We start from the raw sequence: 18,720 nt of genomic DNA on the forward strand, positions 1-18,720 counted from the left end.
CGAGCGAAAGTGAGAGAGCTCTCTCCTAAAATGAATGATTTTTGTCATACCTCTCTCCAGCCAGTCAAGTTTTCCCCTCCTATACACCAATGTATAGGAGGGGAATTAGACCACCAATTGGTGTATTAGACCACATTGGTGGCAACAGGGAACTATAGTCCGGCCCATACGTATTTGGACAAGGACAAGTACTTTTGCCTCAATATCGCACTGACCATTTAAAAGAAAAGAAAACTGGCAATAAAAGTGATTTACATAAAAAAACACCTTATGGTGCAATTACTTGTGGGTTATGAAAATGGAGGAACTATGTATAAAGTACAAATGGTTGTAATTCTTACATGGCTAATATGTTATTTTGTTAAACTGCTTAACTCTACATTACAAGATCTTGTGTCACTGTCTCATCCTGCATCACTGTCCAACTTCTTAGGGACCCAATTGCAAACATTTGCATCATTTGGGAAACTAGTAGTTACATTTGTGTCACTCAGTCTGTGCACAAATCTGTGTCAGGTGTAAGATAAGGACCTCAGTTTGTAAAGTTACTGACCCTGTCAACCCCTTCTAGTCTAGGTGGGAGATGAAGTACAGCATAATTCAATATTTTCGGGATAGGTGTTGTATTATCTGAAATGGTATGAAATAAGACTGTTTTTCTGTGTAGCGTGGTAAGCAAAAGAACAGTACTCATCATGGTGTCCCACAGGAGGTATGAAGTTATCAAGGAGGCCGAGAACATGGCCATGAGACATACTGCCCAACAATGTGTACCCTGAGCAGGGGTGCTTTAAAAGAAAAAAAAAAAAAAAAGAAATATGCCATTGAAAAACAACGGCATTTATGCTGATGCTCCACATGGTGAGTCTACAAATATTTATGGACCCAACTGTACATAAGATAATCTCACCATCAAACTCAGGAAAATAGTCCACCAGGTGTGAGTAGGCAATCTTCTCCTCTAGCAGGTCCTTCTTGTTGAGAAAGAGGATGACAGAGGAGTTTTGAAACCAAGGGTAGGTAATGATAGTCCTGAATAGAGCTTTACTCTCCTCCATACGGTTCTGATGCAAAGGGCAAACGACAAAAAGTAGTTAAGCTCTGTGGCATCAATTCTTTATTCCATTATTTTTATTTATTTCATTTTATTTATATAGCACCAAATCACAACAGAGTTGCCTCAAAGCGCTTCACACAGGTAAGGTCTAACCTTACCAACCCCCAGAGCAACAGTGGTAAGGAAAAACGCCCTCTGAAGAAGAAACCTCAAGTAGACGAGACTCAAAGGGGTGACCCTCTGCTTGGGCCATGCTACAAACATAAATTACAGAACAATTCACAGAACAATTCATGGACGAATATACAAGAAATGCTATTGGCGCACAGGAGGATCACAAACAGGAATACAACTCCCATCTCTGGATGGAGCTGCACCTTAAACAGAATCAGGCATCAGAAAGACAAAAAATACTGTATAATTTGCCAGCATTAAACAAGAACAACAGAGAAATACTAAGGTGATCACCGGCCACTAGCCCTAAGCTTCACTAAAAGACCCAGAATTTAGGTAAAGTTGAGGCCGCAGCCCGCTCCAATTACTAATGAATGAATTAAAAGAGTAAAAAGCGTAAAACAAAACTGTACCAGTATGCTAGCCATATGAAAGGGAAAATAAGTGCGTCTTAAGTCTGGACTTGAAAATCTCCACAGGATCTGACTGTTTTATTGACGCAGGGAGATCATTCCACAGAACAGGGGCACGATAAGAGAAAGCTCTGTGACCCGCAGACTTATTCACCTTAGGGACACAAAGTTGTCCTGCACCCTGAGAACGTAAAGCCCGGGGCGGTACGTAAGGTTTAATTAAGTCAGCTAGGTAGGGAGGTGCCAGTCCATGAATAATTTTATAGGTTAGTAGCAGAACCTTAAAATCTGATCTCACTGGGACCGAAAGCCAGTGAAGGGATGCCAAAATGGGTGTAATGTGGTTGTACTTTCTGCTTCGTGTCAAAAGTCTGGCTGCAGCATTTTGAACCAATTGGAGACCCCTAATGCTAGACTGCGGTAAACCAGAAAATAGAACACTGCAGTAGTCCAATCTAGAAGAGATAAATGTATGGATCAGGGTCTCAGCATCAGCCATAGACAGGATGGGACAAATCTTCACTATATTTCGCAGGTGGAAGAAAGCAGTCCTAGTAATATTTCTAATGTGGAGACCAAAGGACAACGAAGGATCAAAAATTACCCCAAGGTTCCTCACTTTGTCAGTGATGTATGACTAGGGATGGGTATTGATAAGGTTTTATCGATATCGATGCCATTATCGATTCTGCTTATCGATCCGATTCCTTATCGATACCTTGTGAATTTTGTACTAAAAGTAGGCTTTACAGGTTTTCTATGTATTTCCTTGAGTCTTAAAGTAAATAAATATGAAATTAGTCACTGTATCCTTGATCTCTGGACATAAATAAAAATAAACAAAACTGTGTTTCACTTTGAAGTTATTAATTCTGACTGGATTCTATCGTTCTATCTTGACTTGTCAGAGAGCCGCGCAACGTTTGAAGCTGTGAACAGAACGGAGGATGATTCTCGTTTCTTTCTCGCAACGAGACAGGAGTCCCAGTTAGTAACTTTAATCCGCACAAAAGTGAATCACGACTCATATTCAGGGATGAAAGTGGTGAAAAACAAAAAAGCTGAAACCCCAAATTACCCCTCAACACCACCTGCATGAAAATGTTTCAGTTCTAGAAGCTCTGAAATGCAATCTGGGACTATTCCAGACAATAAACTGGAGTGAGTGCAACATCCATTTAGGTGAGAAAAAAAACAAATACAACTTTCCTTATTCAAATTCATTCCAGTAGTATTCTGCTCTTACTAGGATGCAGCAGTTTTCTAGTTTGGCAGATAGTTCTGGAGGAAATCACTGAAGAAATTAACAAATTGAAAATATGGTTTGACCGAAACAAACTGTCATTAAACAAATAAGACAGGGTTGAAATGGAGGTGTAAGTCACTAGGTGTTCACAGGAAACATTTATTTCTGTATGTATTTATTTGTTAGTTGCTATTATATATTTTCTGTTGTGTTTCTATTCAGGTTCTTTTTGTCTTTCTCTAAAATTGTATATAATAATCATTAGATTATTAATATATAAGCAAAAATAAATTTAAGGAATATTACAATTTGAAAACAAATGTACCCGAACGTGATGACGGCTGCAATTGCTAAATGCTAACTTTTAACATTGAAAATGCCATAGACATGCTAACGCGTTAGCATCGCTCCCGTTTTTAAGTTATAAAATACATCAACTGTTTCAGAAGACCATAATAGGTCGGTTTAACATAGAAAAGGTAAATAATACTCACAGACGTATGCTCTTTAGGGTTTTATGTGCCCAAGGGGTGCTATATATAGGGAGAAAAGCAAGGGGCCTAAGACCGACCCCTGTGGAACCCCAAATTTCATGTCACTAAGGTTAGAGGTAGCGTTACTGTACAAAACACAGTGAGAACGACTGGTCAAGTATGACGTCAGCCATACAAGCCATCCATCTCATTTGCATGTTTCACTGCAGCTAAAAAATGTAACTGTGCGAGACCTTTTTGAGCAAACGTAAAAAGATACTGGTATGAATGTAACTTACGTAATTAACATTTCAATAAACACCAACACCAGGTTCTGTATGTACACATCCACCTACCTCGTTGTCTGACTCCACCAGGACCTGGTCGTACTCACTCAGAGCCACAAGGAACATAATGGAAGTGACATTCTCAAAGCAGTGAATCCACTTCCTCCTTTCTGACCTCTGTCCTCCGACATCCACCATCCTAACCGCAGGATAAAAGTGAGGAAGTGAAAATCATTAGCACATAAGCATCAAGTCAATAACATGTTTTGTTTCTTTCAAAGCCAGAACTTAGCACCCCCCCCCCCCCCCAATTTTTAAATGACTAGTAGCAAAATGTAAAGGGGGGGAATCACTGACCAAAGTAAACCATTACACTAAATTTACTGAATTACCATATGACTACAGTTACTTGTACAATCCAAGTACCTGCAGTGGTTTGTATCAGGTCAAGCACTCAAATACATCTAGTGTTGTGTGCGTTTGTTTCACATCACATGTGGCGGTGCAAAGACTACTCAAATAGGACAAATATATGATCACTTCTGAGCAGGCATTGCATTTTATTTAAGCCCATACAATTATCTTCGCAATAGGCAAGCAGTTAAAAATTATGTTTGGCCCAAATTTGAGGTTCATTCATGGTAAAATAGATTGGGGCCTTGACACTGGTGATGTTATCACTTTAACTATAAACAAATAATTATAACTGCATATTCCACTGGGAAAAGTTGTGCATTCAAAATATATATATATATATATATATATATATATATGCCAATGCACAGTTGTTTTTTCATGATTCCAAAACTCAAGATAATAAAAAAGTATAAAATATGAAGGTATAGTTGCAATCAGTGCACACTAGGAATTACTCAAATTCTTAAAAAGAGAAGCATTATTTTTTTTAGCCACATGGTGATCAACGACTGATAATAGATCATGTGTTGAGCATCATAATATCAAATGTCCATTAAAATGAAACGAAAAAAAAAGTGCTTCACTTTTCCCCCATGTGCTGTGAAATGTAACACCATGCAGCAGAAAAGTTGTGAAAGTCACTCAGACAGGCAAAAAGGGATGCATAAAAATGAAGCATGAACTGGCACAAGAAAGTAAGCCACAGACCAGGATACAGATTTGGTTTTTTTTTTTTTTTTTTTTGGAGCAAACAGGATGGATGGTAAGATGAAAACTGAAGGTACAAGAGAACCGAAAAAGCAGAAAGGAAAGAATGCTGGAAAAAAAAACACTCAAAGAGTGTATCTGGACCTTGTCTAAAATATTAGAGTTCTCATATTTCAGCCCTGGTCAATTCACCAAGATACAACCCCTGGCAAAAATTATGGAATCACCGGCCTCAGAGGATGTTCATTCAGTTGTTTAATTTTGTAGAAAAAAAAGCAGATCACAGACATGACACAAAACTAAAGTCATTTCAAATGGCAACTTTCTGGCTTTAAGAAACACTATAAGAAATCAAGAAAAAAAAAATTGTGGCAGAGGGAAAAAAATATGGACTCACTAAATTCTGAGGAATAAATTATGGAATCACCCTGTAAATTTTCATCCCCAAAACTAACACCTGCATCACATCAGATCTGCTCGTTAGTCTGCATCTAAAAAGGAGTGAACACAACTTGGAGAGCTGTTGCACCAAGTGGACTGACATGAATCATGGCTCCAACACGAGAGATGTCAATTGAAACAAAGGAGAGGATTATCAAACTCTTAAAAGAGGGTAAATCATCACACAATGTTGCAAAAGATGTTGGTTGTTCACAGTCAGCTGTGTCTAAACTCTGGACCAAATATAAACATGGGAAGGTTGTTAAAGGCAAACATACTGGTAGGCCAAGGAAGACATCAAAGCATCAAGACAGAAAACTTAAAGCAATATGTCTCAAAAACCGAAAATGCACAACAAATGAGGAATGAATGGGAGGAAACTGGAGTCAACGTCTGTGACCGAACTGTAAAAAAACGCCTAAAGGAAATGGGATTTACATACAGAAAAGCTAAACAAAAGCCATCATTAACACCTAAACAGAAAAAAACAAGGTTACAATGGGCTAAGGAAAAGCAATCGTGGACTGTGGATGACTGGATGAAAGTCATATTCAGTGATGAATCTCGAATCTGCATTGGGCAAGGTGATGATGCTGGAACTTTTGTTTGGTGCCGTTCCAATGAGATTTATAAAGATAGAGAACATGTAAATTTCCACAGTCATTGATGATATGGGGCTGCATGTCAGGTAAAGGCACTGGGGAGATGGCTGTCATTACATCATCAATAAATGCACAAGTTTACGTTGATATTTTGGACACTTTTCTTATCCCATCAATTGAAAGGATGTTTGGGGATGATGAAATCATTTTTCAAGATGATAATGCATCTTGCCATAGAGCAAAAACTGTGAAAACATTCCTTGCAAAAAGACACATAGGGTCAATGTCATGGCCTGCAAATAGTCCGGATCTTAATCCAATTGAAAATCTTTGGTGGAAGTTGAAGAAAATGGTCCATGACAAGGCTTCAACCTGCAAAGCTGATCTGGCAACAGCAATCAGAGAAAGTTGGAGCCAGATTGATGAAGAGTAGTGTTTGTCACTCATTAAGTTCATGCCTCAGAGACTGCAAGCTGTTATAAAAGCCAGAGGTGGTGCAACAAAATACTAGTGATGTGTTGGAGCGTTCTTTTGTTTTTCATGATTCTATAATTTTTTCCTCAGAATTGAGTGATTCCATATTTTTTTCCCTCTGCTTGGTCTAAAAAAGTAACCGTGACTGACTTCCACCATTTTTTTTTCCTGATTTCTTATAGTGTTTCTTAAAGCCAGAAAGTTGCCATTTGAAATGACTTTAGTTTTGTGTCATGTCTGTGATCTGTTTTTTTTCTACAAAATTAAACAACTGAATGAACATCCTCTGAGGCCAGTGATTCCATAATTTTTGCCAGGGGTTGTAATTCCTATAGCTGTCTAATCCAAGTAAAAAGACAAAAAATGTGTGTGAACACATTTGGCAAAGTGGAAAAAGGATGCTAGAGGACACCTCTGAATGGAAAGTAACAAGCTAAAACATGTAAATGTTAATATTAACAGATGCACTGACAACTAACGTCTGATAGCAGAATTTGACATACCAGCTTTCATTAACACAAGTCACTGACAAATACAGTCAGGGACACCAGTGGATGCACTGTAACAATTTATGTAATTCTGCCACTGTATACCACAATGGATTCTAAATGAAGCAATAATGAAGGACACGGAATGCAGACTTTCAACTATAATTCAAAAATACCACAATAACTGCCATTTTTATACCACTCCCTCCATTTTTAGAGGCCATATGTAAATGGACTGCATTTCTATAGCACCTTTCCATCTCATGCAGACACTCAAAGTGCTCTACAACAACGCCTCATATTCACTGATTCACACACACTGATGTCAGTATACTGCCATGCAAGTCCTCAACTGCACACCAGGAGTAATTTGCAGATTAAAGACTTTTCCCAAGGGACTTTAGTGATTTTTCTTGCCTGGGTAGGAATCGAATAAGGATCCTCTGGTCACAAGCACATCTATTTGACCTCTACACAGTCAATCTTTGTTCCAATCTGAACAATTCATATAGAACCACTGGCAATTCTTACGTAGTACCAAATTAATGAATTTGGTATCTGTTCATTAGAAGTTTCAATGAGATTCACTGAGATGTTGGTGCAAGTGAAAGAGGCTAATATAACCCATATCGGTATCGGCAGGTATTCAAATTCATTATTATACTCATAATTCATTCTGCCTGTTAAAAGAGCTGTCAACACGTATAAGGTAGCAGCTTTCTCCACTTGACAGAGTTACACAGTACATCTTTAATTACAAAAATGTTTCCTATCATGAATGTCTCAATCGACTTCTCCTAAAACTTTTCACTGTCGCCCCCCAACAGGAATTGGCCCACTGGAATGGCATGGATAACGGAAAGCTGTGTGGGGTTGTTTATGAAACTGGAAAGATGTCGGCATTTTAACATTAGAGGCTTTGATTTAATTGTCATTTTTCACTAATAATTATGATATTTATTATTGTGCAGTGAATCGTGGCCATCAGCCCCGTAACAGCAAGATGCACTGCTGCAAAAGCCTCGAGGCAATGCACAAAGTGATGTCATCAGGATTTGCTTACAAGAGGACAGGTAGAGGTCATGCCAGGACTGGCATTTGGGTCAGAACTCATGGATGAGTCTACAAAAGAACCAGAGGCCAAGAAATGTCCTAAGTAGGGCTACCATGTGATCAGTCTGTAGGAAACAATGGACTGCTTGATCAGGACAGGACTGACAGGTCATCCACAGGCAAAATATGGAAGAATATGGGAAAGAAATCATCCTCCCTTAGGCCAACGTCTTGCGCAGGACATGATCAGGGGTCCACCAGGCTTAACTAAGAGAGCACGCTGTGACATCTAGTCTTTTTGCATTTAAAAAAATGGTTGAAAACCATAATTAATTACATTTGAACATTTTAAAATATCTGTCAGTTAAAGGAAACAGTTTAGGTATGATAAGCACAAACAGAGCCTTTAGGAAAAACCATTACTGTTTAAAACATAATGGAATCAAATGACCTCACTCGGTCATTTCAGTCACAAAAATAGCTTCATCACTCTAAGGTTAAGGTCTCATTTATTACAAGTTCTTCAGTAAATGCTGTCGAGCCGAAAACCTTTCCCACTACTGACTTAAAAAAAAAAATGACATGGGTACAACGTACTGCCCAACTTTGCACATTTAGATGTACAATTGCATACATGTGGCAGACCAGGTACTATACAAGACTGCACAAATGTGCTTCAATTCGTAATGCGTGAGGGCCACCTGGTGGCGGCCCAGTCAACTTTGGTCCACAGAGATCCAGAGCCAATATACAGGCCCTGCAGGACCTGCTGCCCAAAAATAACATTCCTCCACAAAGAGAACGGCCTCGTTTCTTCTGCCAGCCTGAGAGGAAAGGAGGAGCAGAAAAAGATGAGGCGACCCACTTACAGGAACCGGGCATGAGAATGTAGGACTGTGTTCATTAGAGGGCGGTGCTACGTGTGGTCGCAATTGATGGCAGGAACTAAAAGAAATTAAGATGACAGGACAATTGCATGGTCTTTCAATTGATAAAATTGAGAAAAAGGTTAAGAGATGGTAATGGGATGCAATATTCAAATCAAAAGCCAATGAGCACATGGTAGTTGAAAAAGATTAGTTACCGTGGCAGACAAAAATAGGGTTTGCTGTGAGGCATGGGACAGATCTCACCAACCAACATGGAGGGACTGAGCCAAGAGGGGAATCTTTCTACCTGAAAATGATGCTTTGCAAGTCGAATGGGTACTCTATGATTCCTGTAGTTGGGATGCGCACCCTGAGCACATCCTGCTGAGTAGGAAGATAGTTTGGATCTGCAATACGATCCACATCCGAAAGATAACTACAAGCAGGTCAGATGAGGGGGGGGGGGAGATAAGGAGGGAAAAAAAGACAGAAAAACAGTTATATAAAGCTTGACAAACAGCAAGTGGCGCCCCTGTCACTTCAGTGCAGATCAGTCCTGTTGAGAAGTGATGACCATGTCTCAGAAGAAAGAGAACAAAGCTGTGAGTCAGTGTCACTGTTCCACCACAACTTTACCCATAAACCCCTTGAGAGAGATCCATCCAACTGTAGCTATGCGATTACATGACTCTTTTTGAAATTGTGAATTATTAAGTAGGGTTTTCGGGATAAGGGCAATTAGGCTATGAGGTCAGGCACTTTGTGGATGGGATTTGCAGACATTGCAGTGGCATCAGTGACAGTAGAGGCAGTGACGTCAGCAGCACAAACAGCAGCCACCTGAATTAGATAAAGAAGGATTCGACAATTATTTAAAGCACAATAGGATGTCTATTCCCATATGCTTCCAATGTGAAATTACATTTCTAAATGTTTTTAATCTCAGTATGTTTTAAAGTGTGCCCAATTGTAATTGAGTCTGATTTTATAATTGTGTGCCGGACATACTTTATTATAGTCTTCTCCTTTATCCAGTCTGTGACTGCTCCCCTCATGATTCAGTGCAGTCTTTAGTATTTATACCAAGGCCATATCCTCAGCACAACTCTGAACAGAAACCACAGATCTTTAATGACGTCAGGGTGATGCAAGTTAAATATAACACCAACTGCTGTTTATAGAACAACTGAGTTGTTACCAAGTAATGTGTGACATGACAGCAACGTGTGAGCATTTGCAGGTTTTCCAAAGGGATGCAGTCATGGAACCTCAAGTGTGCGCATCCTCTGGTCTTACAAAATCAAAAAAAAACACAAAAACAAAAAAAACCTTATCTATTGTAATATACTAGTCACCAGTGGTTTGTGTTGTAGTTAAAATAAAAAAAAAAAAAAAAAAAAAGTGCTGGAGTCCGGGGTCATGGGGGTACCTGAAGATGACGTTCTCCAGATCAAATGGATACTCTATAATGCCCGTGGTGGGAACACGAACCCTCAGCACATCCTGCTGTGTGGGAACATAGCTCTCTGCAGTCACACGATCTATATCACTAAGGTAACTGTAGATACACATGAACAGTTGGGATAATGCTGAAAAGTAGCACTGTTTGAGCGTTATTTTCACACAAAAACACACACACACACACACGCAGACACACACAAATGAGTAATTGCAATACAGCAAAGCTACCAGCATGGAGCAGCATAAAATGAGTCAAATGTCTTCTGGCATTTGGCCAAAGGTCACATATTAATGCGATATGTGGAAAGAAGTGAATAATAACAGATTTGACTATATTTAATCCAAGATGAAAATTAATTTATAATATATAACCTTCCTGGGACTGGACATTCAGTGGCTGATTTTTTTTCCCCCTTTTTCTATTTTTTTTTCTTAACACATAGCTCTGTACAAAGGGTCTGTTCTCCAAATTACTACAAAGACCACTGATCAATGGACATCTAAGGATTTTATTGTACAATCACTGAGAATTTCAGCTTCACCACAATGAGAGGTGAAAGTCTTTTTTTTAAATAAATTTGCTGAAAGAAAGTGAGAAATCATAGACCGTGAACAGCCAACATGTTTATGAAAGAAGTGGGAAAGCCTGGGAATAGCAGTTTTGGGTTTCAGTGAACTGACCCTTTAAATTCTATAAGAATGTGCATTGGTACATCACTGGATGTAAAGTTCTGCACATCTCTGTGCTACACAGACAACCACACTTATTCCAAAAAGTCAGTGAATACACCAAGTTAAAACACGAAGACAGTGTTCGACATAATTGGGAACCAACACATTAAATGCAATAAGCCAAATCAACAATCTACACGCATGCGCTGTGACTGTATCAAGTGTTCCAGTCAAAATTCATGGTTACCCACATTCATAAACAAAGCTGAGCTGCTTGAGTGCGTGATACATTTATATCTTGCCTTTAAGATTAAATTAGCAGCTTATAGATTGATAAGGTTAGACCGTATTCCTGTGAAGCACCTTGAGATAGCTTTGTTGCGATTTAGCACTGTATAAATAAAATTAATTCGAAATCATAGTGTCACAGCGTGAAGTACTGGTTACCATTATGTACAAAATACAATACCAACCATGTGACAGTTGTAACAGACTGAATTGCCAACTGACAACAGTCAGGTCCAACTTCAGTAAAGACTTATAGCCTTAACAGCCTCCCATTCATCTTCTTTACTTAATAGTATGGGGCATTTTGTAGTAAGTGCATAAGATGGGACCCACAAGTTCTCTCTTCCACTTTCCACCTATTCCGTAGCCCCATTTTTTGCAAAAATCTTTCAAAACATTGATTTTCTTGTGCTCACAATCTTCAATGTTTATGTTTCTATGAGCCATTATTGTGTGTTGTAAGTAGTCGTGAACTCTGACCCGGCCCAGCATGCACCACGTGTACAGAGATGTTGAATTGGCTTACAAGGCAACAGTTAGCATCTGTCAATTCAATGCAGCTTTGGGCTCATCAAAAAGATTGTGACATCACAGCAGAAGCTTTTGTGTAAAAAAAAACAAAACAAAAAAAACATTGAAAATACTCCAACAAGCAAGCATTTTAGGATTGTCATGAATAACAGTTCCCAAACCAAACACCACAAAGTCTACACAAAATTGCACACACACTTTAACCTTCCTGACATGTGACATAAAGCTGTCAAACCTGTAGACCCTTCCTTAATTTGTGGATGGACAACATGGTTAATATACACAAAGACAAGACGACGTACTATTTAGTGGAGTCAGAGAGCTGATATTCTCTGCGGCGGTCATAGGCTTCCTGTATCCCTGGGTCGGCCCACAGACTTTTGATAGCTGTGATGTAGGGCTGGTCAAATCCATTGATCTTCTCGATGTCCACCTCCTTCACCAGCATAGCATTAGACTAGAGACACAAGAGTGTGAAGGAAAATTAAAGGATGAATTATCAAGAATTTGTAGTGGTCAGTACTGACTGAATGTACAGTGTGCTGTGTTAATTGTGCTTGTAGAAATACAACTTTGATTAATGCATTTCATAAAGAAAAAAGAGAGAAAACACGAGCCATTTAAACAATTTTATAAACAGGATTTAGCTGACATGGAGGGGGGAAACTAAAGTTCTGTCAGGAAGTCATTTGGAAACATCGCATACCCCAAAACAGTGTGTCATGTGTGGAAAAAGCAAATAAAAGAAAGTAAAATATGGAGGGACAAGCAGACATACATTAGTGCTGAGATGAACATACAGCTTCCATAGTTTGGACAAACATTCAATAAGTACTGAAACCGAATATTTTCAAAACTCAAGACATTCCCTCATGTGGCATCTTCTGCTGCTTCGACAGAGCATGTGAACAGTGTTCAAGAACAAAATTAGACGCCACTCTCGGAGCTACCACTGAAAACTGAGCTGCTAGTTTACACAATATTTTGAATAAAAAGTCATTCTTTAATATTCTCAAAGATCTGTGCAATCTTATCTGAGCCAAATAATGGAATTGTCTGAAATCTTTAGGATAACATAAAAACTTAAGGGGGATGATGACCAAACAACTACTGAGGCCTTGTCCACACAGAAACTGAACTTTGTTATTTTTCTTTGCCATTTGTAAAAAAAAATAAATAAATAAATAAATCAAACATTCCCGAAGTATCTGTGTCCATACAAAACCACTCAAAAAGGCTGAAAACACTGAATTACATATACCAGACCTAAATAAGGTGCTGCAACAGTGTATGTGTGTGTGTGTGGCGGGGGGGGGGGTGTTACAAAGTAGCAGCAGAAATGCAAACTTTATATTTACTCAGTGTGCCGTTTTGTAAAGTCTTTTAATCTAACCTGATGTGCCCTTTCAGTTGGATTTATCACCACAGCCTGCTGAAAACGGTTATCCATATAAGATGCCCTTGTTTTACAAAAAAAAAAAAGAAAAAAAAAACTTTAATTCCTTATTGTGGAAATTGCTCGTGGATAAACAGGTTTGATGTGTTGATTTTTTCCCTGAGCCAGACTTGGAGGACGCTTGTTCTGCCACCAACAAGAAAACTTACTGAAAGTCTTTTCTGCAGTTATTTTTATTAGTGTCACAATGGTCCCTTAATTTACGTCAGTTTCATCTCTTCAACATTCTGCTAGTGACAAAAATAAATCTCTAACAATCCACAAAAAGACAAAAAGGTTAAATTACCCTGTGAAGAAGAAGAACAACAACTCACCCAGAGACAGCGGTTCACTCAGTGAGAAAACTAATTACAGTATACAAACTTTTACTTGTTACAAGACATGTTGCGCCCAGCTGAGGTTAAAGGTGGGACTATGACATCACAAGTTTCAGAAAAGTTCTGTATTGCTTGTCCAGATGAAATCACCAGGGTGGTGTTTTCAGATTTATCCACTTCAAAAAGTAGCATTTTTGGCCAAAAATGCCAGTTCTGTGTGGACAAAATGCCTATACGATACAAATTTTTTGGTGATACTCCTAAACTAGGTTTCATGTGGATGGGGTCTGAAATCTTTTTTCTCTTTTAAAGCATGGTTTACTTTAGGGTAAACCAATAAAACTATAAATTAGTGTATGTAGTCCTATAAACAAAGCATTTTTTTTTTTTGTTAACAGCCATGTCAGCGGTGATCATATTTAGATTGGAAGCTTTATTCTCAATGGATTGTGTACATCAATAAATGAAGATAACCTAGCTCACAAAATGACACAGAACCTCTGACATACTGATAATCAACCACTGTATTCAAGAGTCCAAAAAAGTCTATATATAGTCTATAAAAAGTTTATATTTGCAACTGACAAGTATTATGCGGATTCAGAAATTAAAAAACAAACCAAACAAAAAAAAAAGTCTAGTTATCTCCTCTTGAAGATACTGTACCAGAATTATTCAGTCATCCTTCATGCAAATCTTCATATTGTATGTTATGATGTGTGGGAAGTTTCAGTGAAATCTACCAACTGGTTTAAGAAGAGTTGACTCAGACAGAAAGAGGGACAGAGATTCCTATATTCTCTACCCCAACCTTTGGGGTATGAAGGATATAATCAAATTGTTTTTAGAACCCTACCAGAAAAATAACCTCTTATTTTGTCATATCAAAGAATATAGCTATTTTCGTGAAATTTGTGAAATTACAATATCATCATCATTGCGGCAATCTTTAAGTGGTGAGAAAGATTGTCCCTTGATTGATTCCCAGATGGGATGGCGGACGCAGAGCCACAAGCTAGTCTTGACACACCGTTTCTGACAGATGCTGCATGCTTTTGCCGGTCAGGATGTTGCTCTCTCCTTCCCTCTTCTCCTCTGTTTCTCTGCATTTCTTTTTGAATACTTCCACTCCTGTGTGGATCATTCCTCGCTTGCTCCTCTAGTCAATGGAGCAGTTCTTGAGGTGGTGCTTCAGGAGGTCCTTATAGCGTTTCTTCTGGTTTCCTTTGGACCATTTTCCTTCGCTCAGCTGGGAGTAGAAGATCTGTTTGGGAAGTCTGCTGTCATCCATCTTAATGACGTGACCCACTATCAAAGCTGGTTCTTGATGATGAGACTATGCTTTGGAGGTTGGCTTCAGCCAGGACAACGATGTTGGTACGCAGTCTTCCCAACTGATGTCGAAGGTACTTATCTGGCAGGGCTGGTGGAATCACTTGAGGGTCTTCAGGTGACTGTGGTAGGTGGTCCATGTCCCAGATCCGTGCAGCAGGACTGACATGACAGCAGCTTTGTAGAAGAGGATTTTCATCTCCTGTAGAAGGTCTCCGTTGCTGAAAACACTGGTGCAAATCCAGCTGAAGGCAGTTCCTGCACACTTGATATGGTGTTGAAACTCGTCATTGATGTCTGCATTTGACACATGGCTGCCCAGGTATGGAAAGTGGGTCACATTCTCCAGGACCTGTCCGTGCAGTTTCACAGCAGCAAGCTTTGGATTGACCATGTTTGGTGGAGCCTGATGTAAGACCTGTGTCTTCTACAGGTTAGTGTTTAGACCAAGCATGGTGTAGGCTTCATCGACGGTATCAAGGATTATCTGAAGACATTCTTCCATGAAAGATGACACGCTGCTGTTCTTGGCAAACTTGAGATCACTGAGTGAAGTTGTAGCAATTTCCTTCTTGGTGCTCAGTCAGCTTTGACTGAAGAGCTTTCAAGCCATTCTGTACACTATGTCAATTAATGGTGGCATGTGCTCTTTGAACAAATTGAGAACAGTGGCCATGAAGATGAAGACCGTAGCGATAACAACACAGCCCTGTTTTACTCCTGGTTGAACACTGAAGGCTATAGTTTTTGTGCCATTCACTAGAACCATCCTAGACATTACACTGTGGTGAAGCTTCAAGATCATGATTAGTTCTATGTACAGCCGGTTTTGCTCAGGATCTTTGACAGATGTGAGTGTGACATGCTGTTAAATGCCTTTGTCAGATCAACTAAGGCAAGTGGCTGGTGTTGCTCTTGACACTTTCTTATAATTGTTCAAGAGTAAAGATCATGTCTGTTGGCCCTCTTGAAAGTCAGAAGATATTCTGGGTTTCAGGAAGGATGTTTTTCAGGAGTGGTCTCAGATGGTTATTGACAATCCATGCTAGAACCTTTCCTGCGGTAGAAATGTAAGGAAATTTCGCATTGGTTACCGCAGTCTGATGTGACCCCTTTCTGCTTGTAGATGGTGAGAATCACTGTGTCTTTTAGGTCTGTGGGCATTTCTTTATGAGTGCAGATTTTGATGAAGAGTTGGTGCAGTTGGTGTTGGAGAAACAGACCTTCTTTAAAGACCTCAATGGGAATGTTGTCTTTCAGTGATTTAAGTGGCTGTTGGGGGGGGGGGGGGGGGGGGGGGTTGCAATTGATAAGAAATGAGAGGTATTTCTCAGTCCTCTTTTAGTCATGGAAAGTATATTTTCCATATTGGCAAGTTGACAGAACTATAATACACACAGTCTGTCACATGGATTAGAATACGGTGTTATTATTTTGTAAAAACATTCACATTGACCGTTACTGTTCTCTAAATATATCTAAACATTTGCAGCAATTTGTGTGTTTAGAACAACTGATAGTGTCTTAATATGAACAAAAATAAAATTTGATATAAGTAAAGTTGCACCTGCTGTTCATTAAGTCACCAAAATAACTTAGTTCTCAGGAACAATGATTTGGGTTTAAATTTGATTGATTGATAAATCTGATTATATAACGGCTGAGTGGATCCTTGTCATTTGATTTATGCTTTGTATGACACATGACATGGATTAATTCGTCCCATTTGTGTTGCATTCCATTTAGAGTGCAGTTTGGTTCCATTTAGAGTGCAAATTTGCTTCCATACGTTTGGAACCATTGCACTCTGCACATGCGTGCACACACACACACAAAGCCACTGCACTGTCTGGAGGCTGTTAGCAGGAAGAAAGAAAAGCTGGACTAATTTCTGATTTATTTATTTATTTTTTCGCCGCACTGAGGATGTACACACTTTTGGTAGTACACGTGTGCACAAGCGCCAACACGGCTGCATGTGTGTGTGTGTGTGTGTGTGTGTGTGCATGCGCGGGGGGGACAACGACTCTACCGAGAAGATTTGATTGAGCTAACTGACGCTGCTACTTCTTGTAACACACACACACACACACACACACACACACACACACACACACACACACACACACACACACACACACTATTGGGCCTTCATGGATACCATAGCGGCCATGGTATACACAAGGTCCTCACACTGTGTGCTAATCGGCAATTCTCTACTTGATCCATTAGGCAGGGTGTCACAAAGCAGATGAGGGGGTTGCATTTTGGCACCTTATTGTAACTGTAACCCTTGGTTAGATAACATTCTTTGTAAATAGTTTCCTCAACGTGGATGACGCAAGTTCACTTTCATTGTGCCACTCGCTGGTTCTTTTCTTTTGCCACCAGTACAAAACTTCACAGAAGGAAATGGTCATGCTATTTGACATTCAAAACTAAAAACTGCCAAAACCATTTGTTTGTACCCGTTATTGAATTGGCTGTTAGATTTGTGCATATAGAGTACAAATATCCAAACCTTATCATAGTTGTCATTGTTATTATCTAAATTTTACTACAATACCTTGTCACTGTTTTAATGGCCAGCCCAATTAAAAATATAATTTACATAAAAATTACATTCCGTTAACATGTGACATGGGTGGTCGGCAGTAAAGTATGTTTTCAATTAATTCTGTGGGTGAGTACTTACCCGATTCTGTTCATACTTGTAGGGGATCTTGAGGGTCTCAGTAGCACGGATCATAGCCTGCATTGAGGTGAAGATGTTTTGGTAAACAAGTCGGATGAAGCCTCTCTTATCTTCGTCTGAGTAGCCGGCTCCGTGGATGATCCTCATCTGCTTGATGAAGGTGCTCTTGCCACTTTCCCCCGTACCTGACCAGGACACAGAACACAAGAGGCAAGAGAAGGAGCAGCAAGGTTAAGACAGAGTTTGCATTGGAATTTCTGGTGAGTGAGTCCTGGGACACACTAGCAGGGGTGGTGATCAAGTGGTTAGTGCACTCTGTTTCAGTGCGGAAGGTTCCTGGTTCAAATCCCACCCCTGCCACATTTCTCCATGCAATATGGCGTTTTGTAAAGAAGAGCATCCAGCGTAGAAACTTTTGCCAAATCAACATGCAGATCCACCTCTGATCGGCTCTGGCGACCCCGAGTCAAAACAAGGGAGCAGCTAAAGGGACTTACCTTTTGTCCTGGGACACACTAGGTATTGAAAATGTGAGTTCCAAGGGCCAGCATCTCAATATTAGATATGCAGAGCTTTTCAAGCTCATTTTGGCCAATACAGATATATAAATAGTGGAGGGTTCCCCCCCCCCCCTTTCTTTAATTTCACTGAAAAGCATAGTCTCTCCTGTACAGAACTTAAAAACCTATAGTGATGGCTGACTTGTTGTAAATACAATTACAACATATGTTTAACTGCATTTACAAATATACCTCTAATACACTTGTGAGTACGACTTACAAATTCACTTGTAGAAACAATGAAAGTATTTAACTTGTATTAGATGCAAGTTGTATGTTGTTGCCTCATTTCAATTTTCAGGAAACCTAAAATTAAGACCCCTTCAGGGTTTGCATTAGAGGTTTTGGCCACTGAGTCCTGGGACACACTATTAGGCACTGTAAGACAGCAAAGCTGATCCACACGAGCACCGTATTCAGCACACAGAGTGTGATGCATGCAGTGCTAAGAAAGGTGGCAAATGATGCCATGAAAACAGTGTTTTTACAAGTTTTTACGAGTAGGTAGTTTTATATTTGAAAAAGCCAGTGGCAATAGAAGTAAATCTTTGAATAAAGAAATTTGATTTCCACAACACTGTAAGGGCACAGGTCTTTTGGAAATAAACAGGCGTTGGATCGAGCATTTCCTTTTGCACATTTGGAATTGGCTGGAAATTTGTGAAAGCATGGCAGAATAAAATAATTCAATATTTGTAATGTTTAT

General features: G+C 39.4%; 1 protein-coding gene across 2 annotated transcripts in view; it reads right to left on the reverse strand.

The window, feature by feature from the left end:
* Positions 1–18,720, reverse strand: part of gna11b (guanine nucleotide binding protein (G protein), alpha 11b (Gq class)) — a 61,272-nt gene that overhangs the window by 7,004 nt on the left and 35,548 nt on the right. Inside the window, exons 2-6 of one of the 2 annotated variants that reach the window (XM_034160027.1) lie at positions 17,455–17,639; positions 11,957–12,111; positions 10,132–10,260; positions 3,720–3,849; positions 911–1,064 (exon numbers count right to left, since the gene is read on the reverse strand). In XM_034160027.1, the coding sequence (XP_034015918.1) occupies positions 911–1,064; positions 3,720–3,849; positions 10,132–10,260; positions 11,957–12,111; positions 17,455–17,639 (753 nt within the window). Of the gene's footprint in view, positions 1–910; positions 1,065–3,719; positions 3,850–9,009; positions 9,139–10,131; positions 10,261–11,956; positions 12,112–17,454; positions 17,640–18,720 lie in introns of both variants that reach the window. The other variant, XM_034160026.1, reaches the window with a different exon arrangement.

Source organism: Thalassophryne amazonica, chromosome 19 (assembly GCF_902500255.1).
Source record: "Thalassophryne amazonica chromosome 19, fThaAma1.1, whole genome shotgun sequence".
Classification (NCBI taxonomy): domain Eukaryota; kingdom Metazoa; phylum Chordata; class Actinopteri; order Batrachoidiformes; family Batrachoididae; genus Thalassophryne; species Thalassophryne amazonica.